The sequence below is a fragment of the Ascaphus truei genome, chromosome 6, assembly GCF_040206685.1.
Source record: "Ascaphus truei isolate aAscTru1 chromosome 6, aAscTru1.hap1, whole genome shotgun sequence".
Lineage (NCBI taxonomy): Eukaryota > Metazoa > Chordata > Amphibia > Anura > Ascaphidae > Ascaphus > Ascaphus truei.
The window spans coordinates 55828448-55850401 of NC_134488.1; the positions used below are offsets into that span (position 1 = coordinate 55828448).

General features: G+C 44.5%; 1 protein-coding gene across 8 annotated transcripts in view; it reads left to right on the forward strand.

Moving 5' to 3' along the window:
- PKNOX2 (PBX/knotted 1 homeobox 2) overlaps positions 1-21954 on the forward strand; it is a 752321-nt gene that overhangs the window by 563304 nt on the left and 167063 nt on the right. For all 8 annotated transcript variants that reach the window (XM_075604325.1, XM_075604323.1, XM_075604330.1 and 5 more), the window contains one exon: positions 2407-2543. In XM_075604325.1, the coding sequence (XP_075460440.1) occupies positions 2407-2543 (137 nt within the window). The remainder of the gene's footprint in view (positions 1-2406; positions 2544-21954) is intronic.

The window sequence follows — 21954 nt, forward strand, 5'->3', positions numbered from 1 at the left end:
GGTGTGAGGAGGGAGAAGGAGAAGGGAGGGTGATGCAAAGGATGGTGTAGAGGAGATGATCGGCAGGTGTGACGAGGAGTGTGGAGGTGGACTAGTCGTGGCATCTTGCAATGAAGATAAGGTTGTGGGTGGCGGGGAGATGGGAGATTCAATGAGAGAGAGTGAGTGAAAAGGAGAAGATGAGGAGGATGAAGGCCGATGCAGAGGTGGGGTTGTTGAGGGGATAGTTAAAGTCACTGAGGACAACAAGGGGGTTGGAAGAGGGTAAGTGTGAAGAGAGGATGCAGTCAAACACATTGAAAAAATATGGGTGAGCCAGGGTAATGATAAATTACGATTATGATGGGTAGGGGAAAAGAGAAAGAGCAGACATGGCATTCAAAGGAGGAAAAGGGAGGGGAAGGAAGGGCAGGTGTCCAGGATGACAAGACAGGAGGCCATGACTGCACAAAATCCGCAAAGACACCATCTGTATTATTTTTAGTCCCTAAAATTTTTGGTGTGTGTGTCAGGGCGACAGAACTGCAGTAACCTTGTGGTTAAGACTTTTTGTTGCTTTAAGACTTTTTAATTTTTTTACATTTTTTTAAAACTTATTCATAAGAAACAATTTGGCTTGTTATTAATTCCAGTAGTTGGCCAATTTCCCCTGTACCATACCAGTGCTTTTGTGGAGCTAGGGGGTTGAAGCGGGAAGGTGAACTCTGAAACCTTCCTCTTTCCCTGTATTTTTGATCCAGCTGATATCAAATGAAGATTCACCTCTGAAAAATGAAATCTATTTAGAGATAAACACTTGTGCTTGTAGCGCTGACAATGAGACGCATAGTTTGCTGAATTGGCCCCCAGGAGCTTTATAAATCTGAAGCATCGTTGTTCAATCAATTCATCTTACTAGAGTAAAATACAATAACTACATCTCAGCTGGTGTTTGTTTTGAAACGGGGAACTAACTGGGCCACGATTTACATTTTATTCATTGCAGTTGGTAGCTGCCCCTTTTATCTCTGCTTGTTTTTCCCCTTTTCAATTAGTCCTGATGGAAAAAAAAAAAGAGGCGAGGGAGGTTTGGGGGGTGGGATAGGAAAACATCTCATGGAGGTCTGAAGTGTAGAGAAATCCCCACTACGAAGATTGCACAAAGATAACCATAATTACCCATGCATTGCCTGAGACAAGGAAGGCAAATGAGGGGACCAAGAAAGACATTTCCAAGCATTGGATGGCACGTTTATCCATTTCAGAAATGTGCTGCACTAAACTTTTAGAAATGTGCATTGGGGATACTTTTTCCATTCATCCTTTTCAGGACTTTACATGTTTAAGTTGGGACTTATGTTATATAGAAAATAAATAAAACATACTTTAGTTTGTTTGTGTAAAATAGTCAAATTTTGGGTGTCTTTCCTATTGGTTCTCTCCTCATCTCTCAACTATGGATGCTTTCCCACTGCTTGTCGCACAGATGTATGGGCCGTTGTTGTAATCTGCTAACTTGCTAGAAGATCACAGATAATATGACTCCCACATGACTTTTGGCCCGGGGTATGTTTGAATGGAGACGCTCCAAAATATCGCTGTATGTGTTTCCTTCCAAAAAGCAGGTATAATAATAATGGCCATTACATCTGTGCCAATACCTTAAAGCCATAAGCATTGGCAGTCAGTTTAGATGGGGCTTTATGCCAATACCTGAAGACAGCATTGATTGTTGTCATTCTGCTATATATTGAACGTGTGTGTACAGTACCATATCAGAACATGGATCTCCTGGTGTTTATCAGCATTGTTTATGTACAGTAGACCTTCTGGTTCCAGGGATATGAAAAAAAAATTGAGCCACCTTTTCAAGAACAAATGGCAACTTCTGTGGTGAATATCAATTCGTAACTCCTAGCACAACTGGAAGACTTAAGGATTTAGAACACCTGTGATATTGCACATCTACAGTTTGTGTTCCAATAACTACTCTGCTACTTATTTTCTCACTAGCAAGGTAGTTGCTGAACACAATGTTTCTCGGCCTATTCATTTTATCCTACAGTACAGTATCTAGAATCTGGAGTTTTACTGTTGCATGACATTTCAGACATTGAATAACAGAATCCCCTTTTTCAGTTATATAAGAAAGAAATGCAATGCCGTTCTTTCTTTAAGGAGATATTTTTTTAAATGTTGGAATGTATAGGTACTTATGATTTTTTCCTTTAAATTGTGTTAGGTTACATCATTAATTAACTAATGTTGTACAGTATGATGGGTACCGATTATACAAGATACATTCATTGTGTTATAATATCTTATCTTCATATCAATCACATAATCTCATACTATTGTAACATCTGATTCGAATGATATTTTAGACCATTGATAATTAACTGTGGCATACTTGCCTCTTTTGAGCAGATGACGGCCACAGCTCAACAGACTGCCAAGGCCCAGCCAGTCCACCTCCCAGCATCCTCTGCGGCAGCAAACCCAGTCCCCGGTGCTCCAATTGACCCTCAGGCACAGCTAGAAGCTGACAAGCGTGCTGTCTACAGGTACTTCAAAGAGCTACTTGCGGACTGCTGTAAAAATGCTAATGTACATCTCTGTAGCCTCATTCCAATGTACAGTGTGAATCCAGCCTAGGGCTAACTTGTCAGCATGATTCTACAGAGAACGTGGTTTGTTTTTCCGCACTGCTTGTCAGTGTTTCACTTTTCTTTTTTTTTAACAAGATAACTTTAAACTGAGATTAAAGCAAGTAGAACTCAGATCAGTAAATGTGGTGGCAACTGACGGGTGTGACTTTATACTGGGACTGCCTAATAGCAGTGGTGTAACAAGGGGATGAGTCTGTAAAAAGCAATAAGAGATGCTGGATGCAAAATTTATATCAAGAGGGTTTCACGTTTCCTGTGAAATTGTATCGAAGGACTCAAGTCTGCTTGTTTTTTTGCTACTTTCCCTCCTCTGCCCCTTAATGTTTGGGGAACACCAAGATTGGATCACTTGTGTCCTACGTGTCGCTGGCCCTTTAACCCATTAAGCATATTAGTGTCCCTAGTTCACTTTGGTAATTTATGGTACTGTATATTGTGCCTTTAACACATTAAACATATCGCTGTCAATAGGTCAATTAGTACTATTTTATACAGAGGGTGTTGGGAAGAGGAACACTTAGTAGGTTTGGTGGTGCCATGCAAGGAGGAGAAGGGCACATTGTGGACAGAGAAAATAGGCCTTAAAAGTTCTGGAACTGGTCCTGGCTGAATGGACACATCTGTTGCATTACAGGAGGGCCCCGGGCATGCGGCGGGTTCCATTCTAAGGTCCCGCCGCAAAGCGAAAATCGCCAGAAAGCGGAACAGACAATTTTTGGTGTGTGCGCATGCGCAACCTGCAATTACCCCTTCTGCACATGCGCAACCTCAGCACCCCCCTGTTCTGCGCATGCGCGACCTCAGACTTCCCCATTCTGCACATGCGCAGACATGACAGCCCCCTTCTCGGTACCGCCGTATCGGCGGATCGCCGAGAAGTGGGGCCTTGCTGTACTCAACAGTGCCTACATATAACAAAATGATCAGTAATTGTGTTAATTTTTCGATCCTTAAATGGATCTAAATCATCATTTTCCACTACTGAAATATATAGTCCCCCAAAAACTACAGACCTAAAATACAATGACATTCAAAGCTGTCAAACACCAAAAATGAGCAAGGTTTAATTGTTTATAATGTAAATATGCCTGGCTTTAATGGATGAAACACCATAGTCCACTAATGCTAAGAAACTTCTTTCTTGAGTGTAAAACTGACTCAAATGGCTAAAACTGGGGCCTTAATCCTGAAGAAAATTAAATCATGGACGGAATGTTGGCAAATACAATAACCCAGCATAATATTACAGATGCTTTGTGCCTGAACAGTTAAGGAAATAAACACAGAACTAATTCTCTCAGGGCTGAAAATACAACAGTGGAACATTTTTCCACTTTATTGCACCGCAATCCTGTTAAAGAGGCAGTCCAAGCGGCATTTAAAGGTAATCAAAGGCTTCATATATATATTTTTATTGAAAACTAACTAAGCTCAGGGCCGCTGCCGACAGGGGGGGGGGAGAGCCAGTACAAATGTCCCGGGCCCGGTGGCTGTGGGGGGCCTGGCTGCTGGTCATCTACTTGCTGCCGGGCCCGGCTCTCCTCAGCTGCGGGCCTCCCTCACTAACACTGTCTCACGCAGAGCTTCTGATGCTGGCGCTTGCCGGGCCTCTCTGACATTGGTGTGCTGGAAACAATCTGGGCTCAGCTTCAAGCGCGCACCGGCATGAGAGAGTGCCCTGGCGCTCGCCAACATCAGAAGCTCGGCGTTGGACAGTCAGTGAGGGAGGCCTGCAGCTGGGGAGAGCCTGGTCCGGCGGCAATGAGAAGATCCACAGTCACCGGCCAGAGGCCTGAAACAATCCCCAACTTAAGTCTGTATTTTATATGTATTTGGGGGTGTTTTTTTAATGTATATTTTTTTTGATATATATTTGCGGGATGAGGGATTTATATGTATTTGGGAGTGTTTTTTTAATGTATATATTTTTTTGATATGTATTTGAGGGATGAGGGATTTATATGTATTTGGGGGTGTTTTTTTTAATATGTTTTTGGGGGTGTTTTTTTTTAATATGTATTTGGGGGTGGGGGGTTTATATGTATTTTGAGGGTATGTTTTTTTTATATGTATTTGGGAAATGTTTTTTTTTTTAATATGTGATATGGGGATGTTTTTTATATTTATTTGGGGGTGGGTTTTTTAATATATGTATTTGGGGGTGTTTTTTATATGGTTTTGGGGTGTGTGGTTCTTTTTATATGTATTTAGGGGGACGTGGTTTTTTTATAATTTTTTTGGGGGGTGGGGTTTTTAAATATGAATTTGGGTGTGTGCGTTTTTTATTTTGGCCCTGGGGGACATATATGTACATGTATTTATTAGTATATATATATAATATGTATATGGGTGGTGGGTTTGTATGTATTTGGGGTAGTTTTTAAAAATATATATTTGGGGCTGGGGTTTGTATATATTTGGGGGGTGGGAAGGATTTTTTTGTATTTGGGGGCTGGAGTTTTTTGGTATGTATTTTGTGTGGGAGGGAATGATTGAGGAGGGGGGTTTGAGTGAGGTGTGAAATGGGGAGGGGGGGGTGCACAAGACTGCCGATGGTGGTGAGCTCCGATCGTAACTAGTCCTGGGCCCCGGGAAATCTGTCTGCACACTGCCTAAGCTGGTGACCAATTTGTTTTCCTGTGATCAATCAGCAAAGATCCTGCTTCCGAGGGTTCACGTAATAGCAGCCTTTCGGTTTCAACCAATCCTTCAGTCAGTGTAACTCAGCAGCTACCATGTATTCTGATATTACTACGGTAACATTATCTATTGTTACAGTTTGCAACTCAAAATGTTGGGGACATTTACAACAAATTATCACAAACAAAACTGTTGCAAAAATCTCGCACTGCTGGGGAGGTGGCTAAAACTCGCTTTAGAAATCAAAGGATGCTCCGTATATTAAAACTCATTAAAAATGACATTAACAGTTGAATACATTTTTTTTCTAAGTATTATCTAATACTGCAGACCTGTTTTATAGAAAAAAACACACATATGGAAGATATTATATGGATTGCTCCTTAAGTGACCACCTACAGTATATTCCTGCAATATTTTTTTATCCCCTGGATAAATATCAAATGTCCTAAGATATACACCAACCTAAAGCAACAATCCCCCAATATGTATTTAGATCTACGTTTATATAATGAGGTAGACTCTTTCAACAAGCATAACTATTTTTATTTTTCAAAAACACTCTACAGATAAAGTTGTTGCTCTTTTTGTTTTGTGTGTTGCTATACATACATAATTAAACCTATTTTATTAACTTATGCACACAGTTTATGTTCACTTAAAGGAGCAATTTATGTAAAATCCTACATGAGGTTTTTTATTAAATACATTGGTTCTGTAGTAAAAGATACTGTAATATAAGATAATACTTAGTAAAAAAAAAATCTTCAACTCTTAATGCCATTTTGAATGAGTTTTATATACTGAGATCCTTTGATTTCTATAGCAGGTTTTAGCCCACCTCCCCAGCAGTGCAAGATCTTCGCGACACTTTCCTGTTTGTGATCATTTGTTGCCAATATTCCCAGCCGTTTGAGCTGCAAACTGTAACAATAGATATGTTACCCTAGTAATGTAAGAATACATTGTAGCTGTTGAGCCACACTGACCGAAGGATTGATTGAAACAGAGAGGCAGCCATTTAGTTAACCCTGGGAAGCAGGATCTTTGCTGATCGATTACAGGAGAACGAATCAATCCACAGCTTGGGTAATTAGGTTTCAATAAAGGTAATCAAAATATGCATATATTAAAAAATTGAAAAAAATATATATATTTTTGGTTTTAAGTACCGCTTTGATTGCCTCTTTAATTTTTTTTTTTTTGCTAACTGGCTGTTTTCTATTCTGACACAATTAACAAGAAGAATTCAAACCCTTGTTTTTGAGTGTTCAGTACAGCATCAAAGCAGTATCTTTCAGTATCTTCCAGTCTGTATATTTCTTTGATTGTGTAGCGCTTTTTCCCCAGCCTATGGGAAATGTCGTGGCTACTGATTGTGTGGTGCTTTACCTGTGGCTTACAGGAGGCCTGAACCTCCACTGCTGGGAGCCCGGGATGTACCTGATCTGTCTGGTGACAGCGCCTCCACCTGTGAGGGATCCTGACAGCGTTGTATAACCCCTTCACAGGACCCAATGCAATAAGATCACACACTTGTATTTAATAACAGCTTACTGAACACAGGTACAACTAGATATATAATTAACCCACATACAATATAAGCCTCGCACAGCCATAGCTCCACCTTGCCCTCCAACCGTAGTGTCCACCCCTGATGGGATTTCCCCAAAGCACTGAGGGGCCCCTGGGCACTTAACCTCCCTGGTGTCCACAAGAGCCAACCCACCCAATGTGTGAGACAGCACTGCCCACAGTAACTGTAAGTGTTATAGTTGGTGCACGTTGTGATGTACCTGCCCAGGTGCTCCAGCACCGGGGTATGGCCGAAAAGCAAAAGGGATCCACCGATCCAGTGACGTCGATGTCAGCGAAGCCTCTGCGTGGGGTTAACTCTGGTAGGAGGGCCTCACCTTTGATAGTCTATGATAGTGCGGTGGTGGTTCTGCCCCAGACCACAGTCTTCGAATCGCTGTGTGGCGTCTTCAAATGGCACTATACACTATCTGTATACAGCTACAGGGTAAATGTCCCTAGTTAGGGGTTTCCATGAAGCAGCCACAATCTGATTAGGGGAGTGGGGCCTATCTTGGACCTAAAGGGTTAATCTGGCCTAGTCTGGATGCCACTAACACCCAGACCCTACCTTCCCTTTCTCTGTCCTGGCTCCAACTGTCAGTCCCCCTAACTGTCAGAACCCCAACTGTCAGAATTCTAACTGCCATGCATCTCTCAGCCCTATCGGTTGCCTGGCAACATGTGGTCTGCAGCTCCTGAGGCTGTTGGAACTTGTAGTTCCCCTGCTGTGCTATACTCTTAATGGCCGCCACTTGCGCTGCGCACCCGCCCCCCTGCACTCTCTCCAGCTTCTGCTGCCTATGGAAAGATAAGGGACAAACGGGACCAGGGGGACCCAGGCTATAATGTATTTTTAATGCAGCACATGCCCTGCTCCCCTGCTGTGTTTTTTTTTTTTTTTTTTTTTTTTTACAAGGGTGAGCCACAGAGGGTCTCTGCAACGAAACTGTGTTGATTTCGGCACCAGGGACCCATTGGTTCCTGAGATACAAGCTGGATATGTCGGCATTTTTAAACTCCCTCATCATGCAGGCCAGTAGGAAGCAGCGATGGATGACTTTGCGGTTTCCAATTTGGACAAGCAATGTGTGAAATTCAAAGCACCATTTTGTTTCCTCTGGAGGGGGTGGTAACGTTGGCACATTTCCAGATACATATCTCAGAAACCAGGGGTCCTCGGTGCTAAAAATAAAGCGGTTCAACTCCTGGGCCCCCTTGCTTTTCAGCAAAGGGGAAGCAGGGCATGGACTGCTGTATGTCAATATGTAAGGGAGGGGGGGGGGGGAAGGTCAAATAAAAAAACAGAGTAACCTGCTCCTTCAATTGATTATTATTGTTTTTGCTTTGTAATGTCGTGTGCTTGGCACCTACTGTACGTCAAAAGTAAGAAGTCTGTTTTTAAGTTTGTTGGCAAGTTACTGCTAGCTAATTCCTAGTGATTTAATTGTTGAACACCATCATTGTTATATGTTTCTTGTCATCTTCCCTTACTCTCCTTTTGTAGTCTATCTAAATTTCCTGTAGTGGTCGGGCTTTTTCCTGCATGCTCTTCAAGTCATTATTTTTTCTTTTTATTGCTGTTAAACAAACCATTTACTGTACCATGAAGCAAAGAACTGCTCTAAAGTGACTGGATGGAACATATTACTGTGTATGGCTCTGGTTCGGTAGCTTTTAAACGTCAGTGTCGCTGTATTAATGTTTTGACCACCAATAACAAACACTTTTTTCTAGGACCACTTGTGGAACTTATTACTTGACGTTCTGATCTTAGAGGGAAATTAGGGAGTTCTCCATTACTCCTCTATTTTCTTGCCTTGAGATCATTTTCTTAAATACACAGTGCTGTACATTGAATTTTGCAGGCACAATGAGCCCCTACCTGAAAGACCTTACAATCCAATATTGATGCCTAAGGCTGCGCTTATACTGCCGGCGATGGAACGTCGTGGCAAAACAAATGTATTGCCGCCGTCGCGTGCGCTTGTAGTAAGTGCGACGGGAGCGATGCTGGCGGCGCGAATTTTTGAAGCCGGTCAAGTTTGATTTTTCAGAGGCTGTCGCCACATTGACAGCCTCTGAACCAATCAAAGACCTGGTCGCCGGAAAGCGGTCGCGTCACCGTCGCGCGCACTATAAGTGTGGCCTAAGGCACAGGGAGTTGACTTGCCCAACGGCCCAAAGACGGCTGACAGTAGGACTCAGTGTTAGAATTTAATAAACAAGCTGCAATTACCTGAAACAGTAGGTCCTCTGAATCTGGCGCATGCTCCTCTAACCTCCAGTGGCCCCATTCCTGAAATATACGCTGTTGTACCCCTCCCCCCCCCCCCCACCTACCAGACAAGAGTACACAATGTTGTCAGCCTCTTTCCAGCAGAAAGAAAAACAGGAATACCTCGGTAATCGAGGATCCCCAAAGCTAGAAGTGCTATGTATCAACTCCAGGTGTCCCACATTATGGCAATATAAGGAAAATAATAATGTAGTTTTGTTTCCCCCACGCTCATGAAGATGTGGCGACTACTGAGTGTATGTGGTGCTTTACCTGCGGCTCACAGGTGACCTGAACCTCTGCTGCTGAGAGCCTGGGGTGTACCTGGATCGTCCGGTGACAGCGCCTCCACCTGTGAGGGATCCTGACAGTGCCAGATAACCCCTTAACAGGACCCAATGCAATAATTACGCCCAGACGTATATAATAACAGGTTTACTGCAGCTAACTTAGATTACTATGACGCATATAACACCGGCCTCGCACAGCCTTCGCCCCACACTGTACCCCACTGCTCAACCTCCTTGTCCACACCCTAGTAGGGTCTTCCCCAATGTACTGAGGTGCCCTGGGCACCTTGCCACCCAGGTGTCCACAGGAACCAACCCAGCCCCAAAGTGTGTGAGACAGCGCTGCCCACCGTGAGAGTGTAGAGTTGGTGCACTTGATGACTTGTCTGCTACCGGCCAGGTGCTCCAGCACCTGGTACCGCTGACTACAGAGAGGGCTCTTCTGTCCCACGCTGTCACAGTCAGCGAAGGTGTCTGCCTCCACGTGGGGTGGTATCCAGCTGGAGGGTCCCACCATGAAGAGAGTCTCTATCTGGGGGGTGGTCTGGCCCCAGACCACTGATACTGTGCGGCGTCTTCTTGCTGTGTCCCTGACACTGCACTCAATACAGGGGCAATGTCCCTATCTAGAGGGGCTGTCCCTGTAGCATCCACAAACTAGTGGGAGTCGGGGCCTATCAGGGTCTCTGGCCTAGTGCAGGGGCCTACTGACACCCTGCACACACACTAACCTCTCTGTGTCCCAGGTCCGACTAGCGTCGTCTCTCGCGCGCCAAATGTATCAACTGGGAGAGCATGGGAATCCTGCCATGTGCTGTCCCCATGTGACTGGCAGCCCCTGAGGCTTCTGGGGGTTGTAGTCACTTGCGGAGCCCTGTGCCTAACATGGTCACCACTATGCTCCTTACAGCGCATGCGCAAAGATCCGGAAATGGCCGCCGTACTTCCCATCTGCGCATGCGCAAACTCACACTGCGCATGCACGGCCAATTCCAATATGGCGACACCCTGCTATGGGAGACGCCGCGGACCTTCGGTGACCTGCTCGCCATCCTGACTCTCCTCGCTACCACAGCCCTCCCCAGCCTCCGCTGCCGGTTGCAGCCGCAGCGGAAGGTAAAGGGACGAAGGGGGGCCCAGGGGGGACCTGGCCACAATAACATTTCACAGAATTGCTGCTTTAGTAGACATATTTGAATGACTTTTTAAATCACACTAAGAATTCCCACTCTTGCATCTTGATACTATGAGGGTTATTCTTTAAACTGCGATATCACTATGGACTATCGCACGGAAACCCCCATGGAAGTCAATGGGAGTTTCTGTGTGATAATGCCCCAATAATAGCTTTTGCAGTTTAATGAATAACCTCCTTTGCCCTTAAAGTGTAATTATGAATGGATTAGGACATGTGTGCATGCTAGTTTTGTTTCCTTGATGTTAGCTATTTGATTGCCCTTCCAGCTTTTTGTAATTATACTCTGGCTCTTACAAGGCAGCTTTTGGCTTCATAAAAATTAATAGGTGAAATAGGCTACTGGCAAGTAATTGTTTGCCTAGCTTCATATTGAGAATAGTAAAAATGACCCCTACTGAGCAGAAAGCATCTGGCGTTGAGTTCCCAAGATGAACTGAGCTGCAGGTTAGCTGGTTCCCCTTACACTGAGTGTATGACAGAATCATTACATGAAATTGATTCTGCCTCATGTATTTCAAAGATAGAGAACAAATCCAGTACTATGGCGTATTTCAGTTATTTTCAACAAGTGCTTCACAGAACCCTGTTATTTCATCAGTGATCATAAGAGGATCAGCAAAATGTCATATATATATATCTATTAGGGCCCCGCTTGAATGGGGGGGGTGCAGAGTTCGCGCATGCGCAGAACGGATGTCGCTCATGCGCAGAAGGGGGGATTTCAGGTCTGCGCATGACCTGTAGGAGATGCCGAAAATCGCTGGTTCCGCTTTGCGGCGGGGCCATAGAATGGAACCCGCCGTATTATCGAGGCCAGCCTATATAATATATGTGTGTATGTGTGTGTGTATCAGTCCACGAAATGATCCAAAAATTAAAAAAATACACAGCACTAGTCCTTCGTATAGCTTGAATACATCCTATACTATAGAAAATATGCTTGGCAAAGAGCCATGTAGGCTCAAAACGTCGCTGTTATTGTTAAGATATTAGATGCATTACATTTATTCCTTTTATACTAAGGATGAGTGCTGTGGATATATATATATACACACACACACACACACACACACACACACACATACACACACTATATAGCTTTTGGGCACTTTTTTTTTACCCAATATAACTTTTTTAATGTCTGGTTAAACCTTCGTACTAGCGTCACGTTGCGTAGCCAATAACCAACCTCGCACTGATGAGACCCAAAAGGTTGCACTTCTTAACTCCAGGCTGGGTAATGTGACGGGCATAAGGTTATAGGGATCGATGTTAAAATGGACAAGAAGTAAAGAGTGACACACTGTGCTCATTTGCATGTCATTACCCAGAATCCCTGGCTGCTAAGTGATAATGGGGAAAGACAGGGTTGCAGACCTGTCTGAGGCATACAAATGCACCACAAGTGGTATTTTTATTTATTGTATACAGTAAGGAATTCTAAATTAAGTTTTAAAAAAAATGCACTTTACTCACATTTTGTTTGGTATCTTGTTTTGTACCCAGGACTTGCTTAGCAAAATCATTTAAAGTTTTGAGTGCCTCAGTCACACTTAAATGCTAAATTATTAATGGGGTTGACATTGTGAATTTTCAATGATATGCCTCATGCAGTAAGACAAACAGATCATATAATTAATTCATTTTGGTTGTCTGTGGGAACGCAACTTTAAATTAGTTTATGGGCTGCTCAACTATCTTGTTTTTTTTTTAATCCCCTCTAATGTTAATCAATTATTTTATATAGATCTGAGATGATATGTAGGCCTGTGAATATGTACTACATGGCATTAAAGCCATACAATCATAGCCCCAATAAACGGGTTAACTTATATTTTTGTGACCTGCCCAAATTCAGAAAGAGCTAGTTCTCATTTTTTGAGGGACTATATTTTACAACACGTCTTTCAGTTACTTTGTAAATAGAGACCTTGTATTTTTTTATTATGCTAGAACGGGGGTCTCCAAACTCAGTCCTTAAGGGCTGCCACCAGGCCGGCTTTTATGGATATCCCTGTTTCAGCACAGGTGGCTCAATCAGTGGCTCAGTATTTGACTGAGCCACTCATTGAGCCACCTGTGCTGAAACTGGGATATCCATAAAAGCCAGCCTGGTGGCGGGCCTTGAGGACCGAGTTTGGAGACCCCTGAGCTAGAAGAACGTAAACTAAGCTCATTTACAATACAAAAATTGGTCTCCGACTACAAGATTCCTGGAAATCAGAGGAGATTAGATTCGCCCATCTCACTTCCTGCAATCCAGTGCATGACAAACATATTCTTACATCATTTGGGAGAGAGTATCCACTAACCCAGTTAAATCATTTTGTAGGTGCATCCAACTGCAGGGTTTTCAGTTTCCCTGGTGTATTTCTATTCATACCTATCCATGGCATTTAGTCTTCCTTTTTCTACCCTCAAGAAGTGAAATCCCAGCTAAGCCACGATAAATACTAATACAAAGCTGATTTTCAGCTGCCCTTACTTGCTTATCAAAAGGGAGGGAGGATGTCAGACGAGAGGAATCGCAGCCTGCTGGCTCTATGAAAAGATTGCTTAGCATCACTCGGCTTTCAGAGACTTTTTTTTTTAATTACAATTTCTTGCCTCTGGGTAGCATGACAGTTCAAAACCACATTGGGGATTTTTCATTTCATGTCAATAAATTTAACAAGGCCCCATTCAATTCAAATTAACACATGGTCTCCGAGGCTTTCATGCTCCAATATAGAAGAACACAGATAAAAGGAAACTATTTTTGCGGCTTAATTTGAAGCCTGTGCATTGCTCAAATGCACGTAAATAAAAAAATAAAGCAGATGTATAACGCCACCTTCATTGAACAGTCTCTGGAGTAATATGTTGATATCCCTACCTTTTAAAACAAATTATTGGGAAAACAAGGCTAGTCCCCATAGAAACCCCAGTTTGTTCTATACTGTAGCTGCAAGATCAGGACTAGCTTGATCTATCCTGGGTAGTCTGAATACAGGTGGTCACCCTGTTATAAAGAGGCTATAAATGTTGGAGGAATGCAATAGTCTTCATCTAAATACTAAGGTATTCGGGTTCAAGACTGGTACAAGAAAAATGTGTATGATGTTTAAACAAGTTAATTTCCTTTCTCTACGTACAGATAAGGAGGTGTTACATGTTTGTGGGTACACATTTATTGTGCGTACACATTTATTGTGCGTACAGTATAATATACATTGGTGGGAGGACATGTGGTATAATGGTTTAAGGTTCGTTCTTCATTGCACAGACTTGTGTGTTTGATTCCAGCGTTAACTACTTCTACCCACTCTGTTGAATATTGGGAAAACTATTCAACATATTTGTGCATCAACGAACTCTAGGCACAAGCGAAAGTAAGTTAAGTGGACCCCTTTTCAATACCTCAAGCTGTAACCAGAATTATTTTCTATAAAAATAACTAATGTGTTCAGCACAGCAAAATGTATATACCTATAGAATCTTTTTTGACTGAAGCCGGGTCCCTGTTTACAAAGACACATAAATTAGCAACTTTTGTAATCACCATGAAAAATAAATGTTTCTTTTTGCCTTTGCAAATTCCTTGTGCTGCTACAATTTGGCAATATCAGCATTTTTTCTTCTACGACTCCCATGGCAGCATCTAACCTATGGGAACACTCCTTCCCTTTTAGCTCAGTGTAGGATAGTTAATTACTGACCATGTATAACTAGGCATTTCCCTCCTTCAGTCAATGTTCTTTGTCCTACTGAGGCAGAGGGAAGGAGCTAGGGATGTGCTCACACTTTGTTTTGGGGAAGGCTACACTTGGGACACCCATACCAGGCACAAACAGAATAAAATTCCCTAGGACTTTGAGAATATTTTTCTACCTGTCCCTCCATGTAATGCTCCTGGTTGTGGGGCAACATAAGGTGAAATCCGCGAGAGAGACCATTTTCTAGCAGCGGGGACCGGGGCTTCTTTTGGTAATGAACCTGGCGCAAGTAACCTAAAAATGTATTTATTGGCACCGGCAAACACCGTTGTTGCTTTCTGACCAGATAATGTCCCTAGTCATGGTTGGACTGAGTTGGATTATGTCTGAAGGTACGGCTCCATCTGCTGACCCAAATGAGGAACCTGAAAGCCCTAACAAAGCTTTAGCTAAGAGTAAGCACATACTGATTGTGCTGATTGTGAGGCTAAGGAGATTATTAAACATATTAAACTGCAAATGTGCCAATTGAGGCACAATCACATGGAAAATCCCATGGAAGTCATGTGATAGTGCCCCCTTTTGTAGTTTCGCAGTTAAATAAATAACCTCTTGAGTTGCATATCGGCTACTCGAAAAGGTTGTTTGTGGATTTCATTAAGATGCTGGCTATGAAGGAAATGACTTTTCATCTGATTTTTGTTCTCTTGGATCAAAATTGCTATGTTGGATCGGTTTGGAGCATCCAGATCACAGAAGTTGAAAAGAAACACCTTTCAAACTTCCCTGGGTGGGACTAACACGTTGGATTCGGTTCATGTTGAAGAAACATTGATATGTGAACCAGAAGCAATTTTTTCTGCATATGAAGAGGCAGGGCCTCTTATTGAGGTCTTATTGATCTTATTGAATATCAGGGCCTATTTGAGGTCAAAGCTATGGAAGATCTTCGGCAGAGCTACTTATGTAGGTACAGTAATAGGTCTCTTCAGTTCTGTGGCAGAAGTTCTTGGGAACGGTTTCATTAGAGACCATAGTAGAGAAATATACTACAGCAATACAAGTATCCAAAGAATATCACACTATGCAGCTTACTGTATACCCAGGGCCAGTGCAAGAGTATTTAGCGCCCAAGGTGAAACTTCAGCTTTCGCCCCTTCACACACACACCATTCACTTTAGATTTTTTTTCTAGCTAACTGTTAAATTAAAATGTTCTTCCTAATATATTTTTTGTAACATTCATAAACACTCCCCCCCTTTTTCCATGTTATTCCCTCTCCCCTCTCTTCATATCACTATCCCCCTCTCTCCCTGTCACACTTCCATCCTCTCTCCCTCCCCCCTCGCTCTCATTCTCTCTCTCTCTCCACCCTCCATCATTCTCTCCCCCCTCTCTTCGTCACTCTTGTTCCCTCTCTGTGTCACTCTTGTTCCCTCTCTGTCATTCTCTACCCCCTCTATCATTCAACCTCCCATCGCTCTTCCCCTCTCTCCATCATTCTTGTTCCCCCTCTCTCCTGTCACTCTCCCCTTCTACCTCCCTTCTCCCCTCATCTCTCTTCACCTCCCTCCCTCATTCTCTCCTCCCTCCCTCATTCTCTCCTCCCTCCCTCATTCTCTCCTCCCTCATTCTCTCCTCCCTCCCTCATTCTCTCCCCCCTCCCTCATTCTCTCCCCCCTCCCTCATTCTCTCCCCCCCCCTCATTTTCACAAAGACCTGCGGTATCATGATATACAGTATGTACCATAAGTCTCATGTGCTGAGATTTCCCATTAATCAGTTAAGGAGATATTGCATTACACCTATGACATTACAGGCCCCTCTTTGAACAAAGATGTAGCATCCGAGGGAGTTTCATTACTCTAAAGACATTTTACATGAGATTTAAACATAGACTTTTCCATGAACGTACTGTATGGTGGGGAATAAAACCCATACAGGAAATACAAAGAACTTGGATAGACACAAATGAACCTCAAAATATTAGATAATGGCCAGAAAAAGGCAAAGCTAATAGCTAATAGTAGAGGGCAAGTTGTACGAACAGTCATCATCTGCCATCAGTTTCTAGGTTTCTGCTTTTTTCCTGAAGCGAAGCGCAGCAGCACTATGAGTGTTGATTAGCGAGTAAGTATGTTTTCAATTATGGAAAATTTGGGGGGGGGGGCAATACTCATCCCACATGGTCTGAATTGATTTATGATATGGTTAAATTCAATTTGCTGTCTTTTCTTGACTTCCACAATACTTTGAGAGCATTAATGCCCCTAATGTGTGCAAGAGAGATTGCTGTGTGCATACAATGAAAGTGTGGGAGAGTACAGTATCTATTAAAGTATATTTACTTTAGTTAGTGTGGTATGCTACATGAGAATCTCTGAAAATTAACCTGCTCTCTGTTACAAATCCTCTTCTTGAACAAGACGCACATTTTGTTCCGTGCATATTGTAAAAACAATATAGAATATTTCAGTTATATTAGATTAGTAATTGTTTCCATGCCACCAAGCCTTACTTAATGAATGTAATCATTTTACTAGTGTAGCCAGGTCCCCTCTTACCTCCTGGCTGAGGGACAGCTACAGGGGGTGCCGGGTGCCATTGGAGGTGCAGGTGGACCCGCCATAGGTGCGTGGGAGCTGGCGGCTGGCTACCGGAGCCCCACGCGGACGGGGAGCTGCTCCGGTGGTGGCGGACATTTTTAAATAGTTGCACATGCGCATCGAAGTCTTGCGCATGTGCAGTGAATCTTAGTTGTGGTGGCCATCTTGAATAGGGCTCCGCATGGAACTATAGTTAACAGTAGCCACAGGGGCTGCGCATCAGGTGGGGGAACACAGCCAATAGGGCTGTAGAATGGGATAGCCCCTTGTCTTGGGAGTGGCTATCCTACCGTGTTAGGATCCTTCTCAGGTGGAGGCGCTGTGTGCTAACGAACATGATCACTCCCAGTGGCGGAGAATCAGGCCTCCTGTTAGCCACTCAGGTAATGGCAGCACAGGTGGTTTCCTTTACACATGGAGAAAGTGGGCTACCCTAGCAAAATAAATATTGCAATCCAGTTCACTTAGAATATAACTATTTTATTTAAGCACAGTGTACCAGTTATATAGGTTAAATCCATAGTAGAGTTGTGCAAATGTCTTTGAATTTGAATACATTTTCAAGTTTTTCTCTTGAAGTTCACTTTTGTTACAAAGGTTTACATTGCTAGGGAATGTGTGAAAATAAACGTTGATGCAGAGTTTTCACAAGATTACCATGAACTGTAGCAACTTCCATCAGAGGTTTGTGACAATGGCAGTATTTGAAGGGCCATTTGCTTCGGTGTTGGAATTTGCATTGTACATTGACACATTTTTTGTGCAGTTTGACATTTCTTGCTGTATTTTTCACAAAAACATATCGCCCATTTTTGCTTGCTTTGTGAAATTCTGTGATGAGCCACATCTCTAATCCATAGTCAGTAAATGTATAAACCTTCCTTATTCAAACATTTCTATAGATATGTGTTGCTGTTATTTATTTAGACATTCGGACATCTGTTGCCTTCTGCTCTAACAGTCCTTAGCCTTCCTTAATGTATTGGGGTTTCCACATACTAACATATTTACTTCAATTACATTTATGCATATTAAAATGCAACTACTACAGCTCCATGAATGAGGCCATTTGAAGTTGCTTACTTTGGATCTAGTGAGTACCAACAGCTATTTAGTTTATGGATGCACTTCAAGCACTTAGAATGTAATAACATGCATATTTTGTGTACAGCAAGGGTGGTATTTGTTATTGCCACAGAACAAGCAATCCTACAAAATGTTTCTCCCCTATTTGAATATATACAGTAGAGGCAACTCTTATTCGAACAAAAACCAGTGGCAATTCCCCAAAAAAACCAGGAAACACCCAGGTACATTCTGAATACATGCCTTAAACTTTCCTTAAACTAGCCCCAGCATTTCTGCATTGATTAATGGCCTATCAGATTAACAGCGGGGGTCCCTGGCAGTCCCATTCAAACTGAATTGGAATGCCAGGGATCCCTGCTGTGTTAATCCTATGGGTCGTTAGTCAATGCAGAAATGCCTTAAACGTGCCTCAAACTAGCCCAGAACATACCCAGCACATACCCAGCACATACCCAGAATGTAACCCGGCTAGTTTACGGCAAATGTTAGAATAAACGTTGCCTCTACTGTAATATTCAGTTTTGACTTCATAAAGATTTCTTCGCCTATAAGCATAACACAAGAAGAGCAAATCCCTGTTCTCAAGCGTTAACGATCTGGTATGGTAAGTGAGATATAGGTTGATAAAGCCGCTTGGCCAAGATCAGATAGAGCGGAAGTTTAATACAGTACATACAACATGTCATTTCATCTATCTGCTGATATTGCTTCATATTTTGAACTGGGTATAAACTGTGTTGACCAGGATGTGCCCTCCACTTCAGCAGGCAAAGTGTATTTCCCTTCCCCTTTTACCGCTTGTTCTTTTAACATGGAACAGGCTATAAATGCAGACATGGGCCAGGGTCATGGGTGGAGAAAACCAATGATTAAAAAATAGAGGCAGAATGAAACTGACTAGATGAGGAAGACTTTTATTTGTCACTTTCAAAAGGATTGCATTTGTTAAAAACAACTTGCACTAGCAATTTGTTTACATTTGTTTTTTTTAACTGAGGCCTCATGATCAAATGTTGCTGTAATGTTTGTGTAACGGTATTTCTGGCCCGGCCTGAGCCACCCAATCTCACATTGGCCCCTGTGGTCTAACCGGACCCCATTACAGTGTAGATATGCCTGATGGTGCACCTGTTGGCTACAGGACTCCTGAGTCTCCCGCATGATGGTGTGTGGGGAGGACCCGTCAGACAGGCAGCTGAGGTAGTGTGCTGAGTCTCACCTAGTTCCAGTGCAGCGCCTCCACCTCACCAGGGTCCCTGCGTCCGCAAGGGGATGATCCTGGCGAGGAACTCCTCCGTGGTGCTCCTCTCTGTACACTCATTCCAGATAGATACACGAGAGGGTTTCTGGCTGAACTCATCTTTTATTGACACAGCAGGGCAGCTGCCCTCCACAAGGAGTATCTTCAGCCGCTCATCTCGCCAGTGCTCCCTTTAGATAGGTATATCACCTAGATCAGGGATTCACTATTCCCGCAGGAATCACTGTCCTGTGCCAGGTCCCTGGACACAGCCTCCCATGGAGTTACTATATCATAACTGACAGAACTCTTTCAGCACTCAGGTAGAACTTTCCAGCAACTCCTTCCTCAGCTCTGACAAGAGCTGGAACTCCTCTCAGCAGAACTAACTTTTAAACACAGTGCTGTGCCTTATGTAAGCTTCTGAGGCTGACACACCTCTGACATCACTAACCATGGAGTCAGAGCATGTGACCAGTCCCAGCCATACACAGAGCACCCCACCAGGGTGTGAGGGAAAACCTCCATGATTACTGCTGGCATGCCCACACTTACCAGGCCTTACTGCCAACAGGAGAGATGACTGTAGGCATTTTACATGACCGCTACATTCTCCCCCTGGTGAATCCCATCGTCCTCGCTGGGACCTAAATTTGTATACCTCTTTCCAGGAAGCACTGTAACGGAAAACATAATTAACATCACACAAATTTTCTCATAATGCAGTACAAATGAATACAGTACATATCTCCATCATAAACATTACAGATACATCCTAACATAGATGTATAACAACCAGGGTTACTCCCTTATGGAGTATCCATTAGTGGTACTACCATACCCTCTTACGGTGGCTTGCGCACAGCATGGTCCACGGGGCTTAAAGCAGCAATGCTGTAACCCTCTGTGCGACACTTCTCATGTAACCCGCCAGGATCCCAATCTTCTTCCCCTGATCCTTCCTCCTCATCAGTGCCATATCCCCTATCCTCACCAGTGGAACCCATTTTAAACTCAATTTCTCCTTCCATGAGGGGTTCAGGGACATACAGGTACTCCAACCTGTGGGGCGCTTTGTACTTAGCTATAATAGCCCTCTCGGCCCGGCTGCTCCTAGTCAGCTCTGCGTTCCCTGCCCTCCCTGGCAACACCCATGACAGGGGCTCGTCTGTGTCCACGGGGTCAGATAATATCCCAGGCCCCCGCTCTAGTGAGTCCCCCTCCTCTGTATTCCCCCAGGAGCATACCCCGGAAGTCCCTGCAGAACGGGGCCTGGACCACCTTTCGTGTTTCGGGGCCTCACCAGAAGGTATATCCTCCTCTTCCGGCACCCACCGGGACTTAGATACCTGTCCCAATTGTCCTCCTTCCCTTGAGCCCTCCCCGGAATCAAAACTGCTCAGTCTTTCCCCAGTCCGGTTCTCACCAACCCCCAAAGATCCTTCCGACACCCCCAAACTGGATGATGATCCCCGGGAACAGGTGACTGGGACAGGGGCATTAGCTAGGGCGTGGGGTTGGGCATAGGGACAGTGAATGGGCACCCGCGGGGTTCCGACCCGCTCTCTGCCTTCGGATAGTCCCGTATCATTGTGCGGACGTGCCGCTGGTTGGGCCTCACCCGTCTCAGCTCTCCTCGCAGCCTGCCAGCTCTGTGTTGACACAGGTGATCGGGAAGCACTGCCCGATCGCCGAGGCGTTGTGGTTCTCTCTCTGGTCGCTCCGCTACCTCCGCCGGAAGTGACGTCATCACCGGAACCGGATACTCCGCCATCTTGCGATGGATCCCCAAGCAGGATCTCTTCCTCCACAACGACATCCGCCGCCGGAAGTGATGGGTCTGCTCTCCGCTCCGCTCGGGCCTGGGCTAGGCCTTCCTCCGCCGTTGCCACCACCGGCGCCTGGGGAGGGTAAGGATGTATCTCACCGCTCCGTCGGCTCGGGATGGAATCCTCTCCTCCTTCCGCACTGTAAGTCACCACGGCCGTGGGACTCCGCCTCTCGGGTTGGTTCTGCACCGGCGACACGAGACTCCGCTCCGCCGCGACACAGGTAAGTGCCGGTTCTTTTCCAGCACCGCTGAAGTGGTCCGCCGGTAGGCGCATCACCACCGTCGTTAGGATCGCTTGTTCCTCTTTCAAGGAGCCGAACTCCGACTCGGGGAGTGGCACTGCCGCAGGGGACCGACGGTGAGGTTCCGGGTTCTCACCGCGGTTGTAGACCCCTTTCTCTTCAGGCTCCGTTCTGCTCGTTAGGAGCAATCCCCATTCTCCGGGATCAACTGGTTCGGTGCAGGCCGCACGCGGGGCTTCAGCCGTCAGCATGGCTGTGTCCGCCCCCGCCTTGACTACCAGGGAGCCTCCTGGCAATAAATAGGGATATACCCCAATGTCTATCTCGCGCTTTGTTGTGCTGGTTACAGGAGACACTTTGCACAATGGTCTCTCCTGTTCACCAGCTCGCAACTGTGGGACAGGAAGCTCACACCCAGCTCCTCCCTCAGACAACTCGGGTCTTGGCTGGCAGAGATAGAGACCACTCCCCCTGGTGAATATTTGGGGAGGGTCCCACAAGTTAATTGGATGCCCCGGCACAGGGGCTGAACTGTTCACAGTCCTGGGGGGCGCGGCTTCAGGTTTCGCGCCATACCTCCCCGCAGGGTGGAATTTTTCTTTTGGCGCCAATCCCGGACAA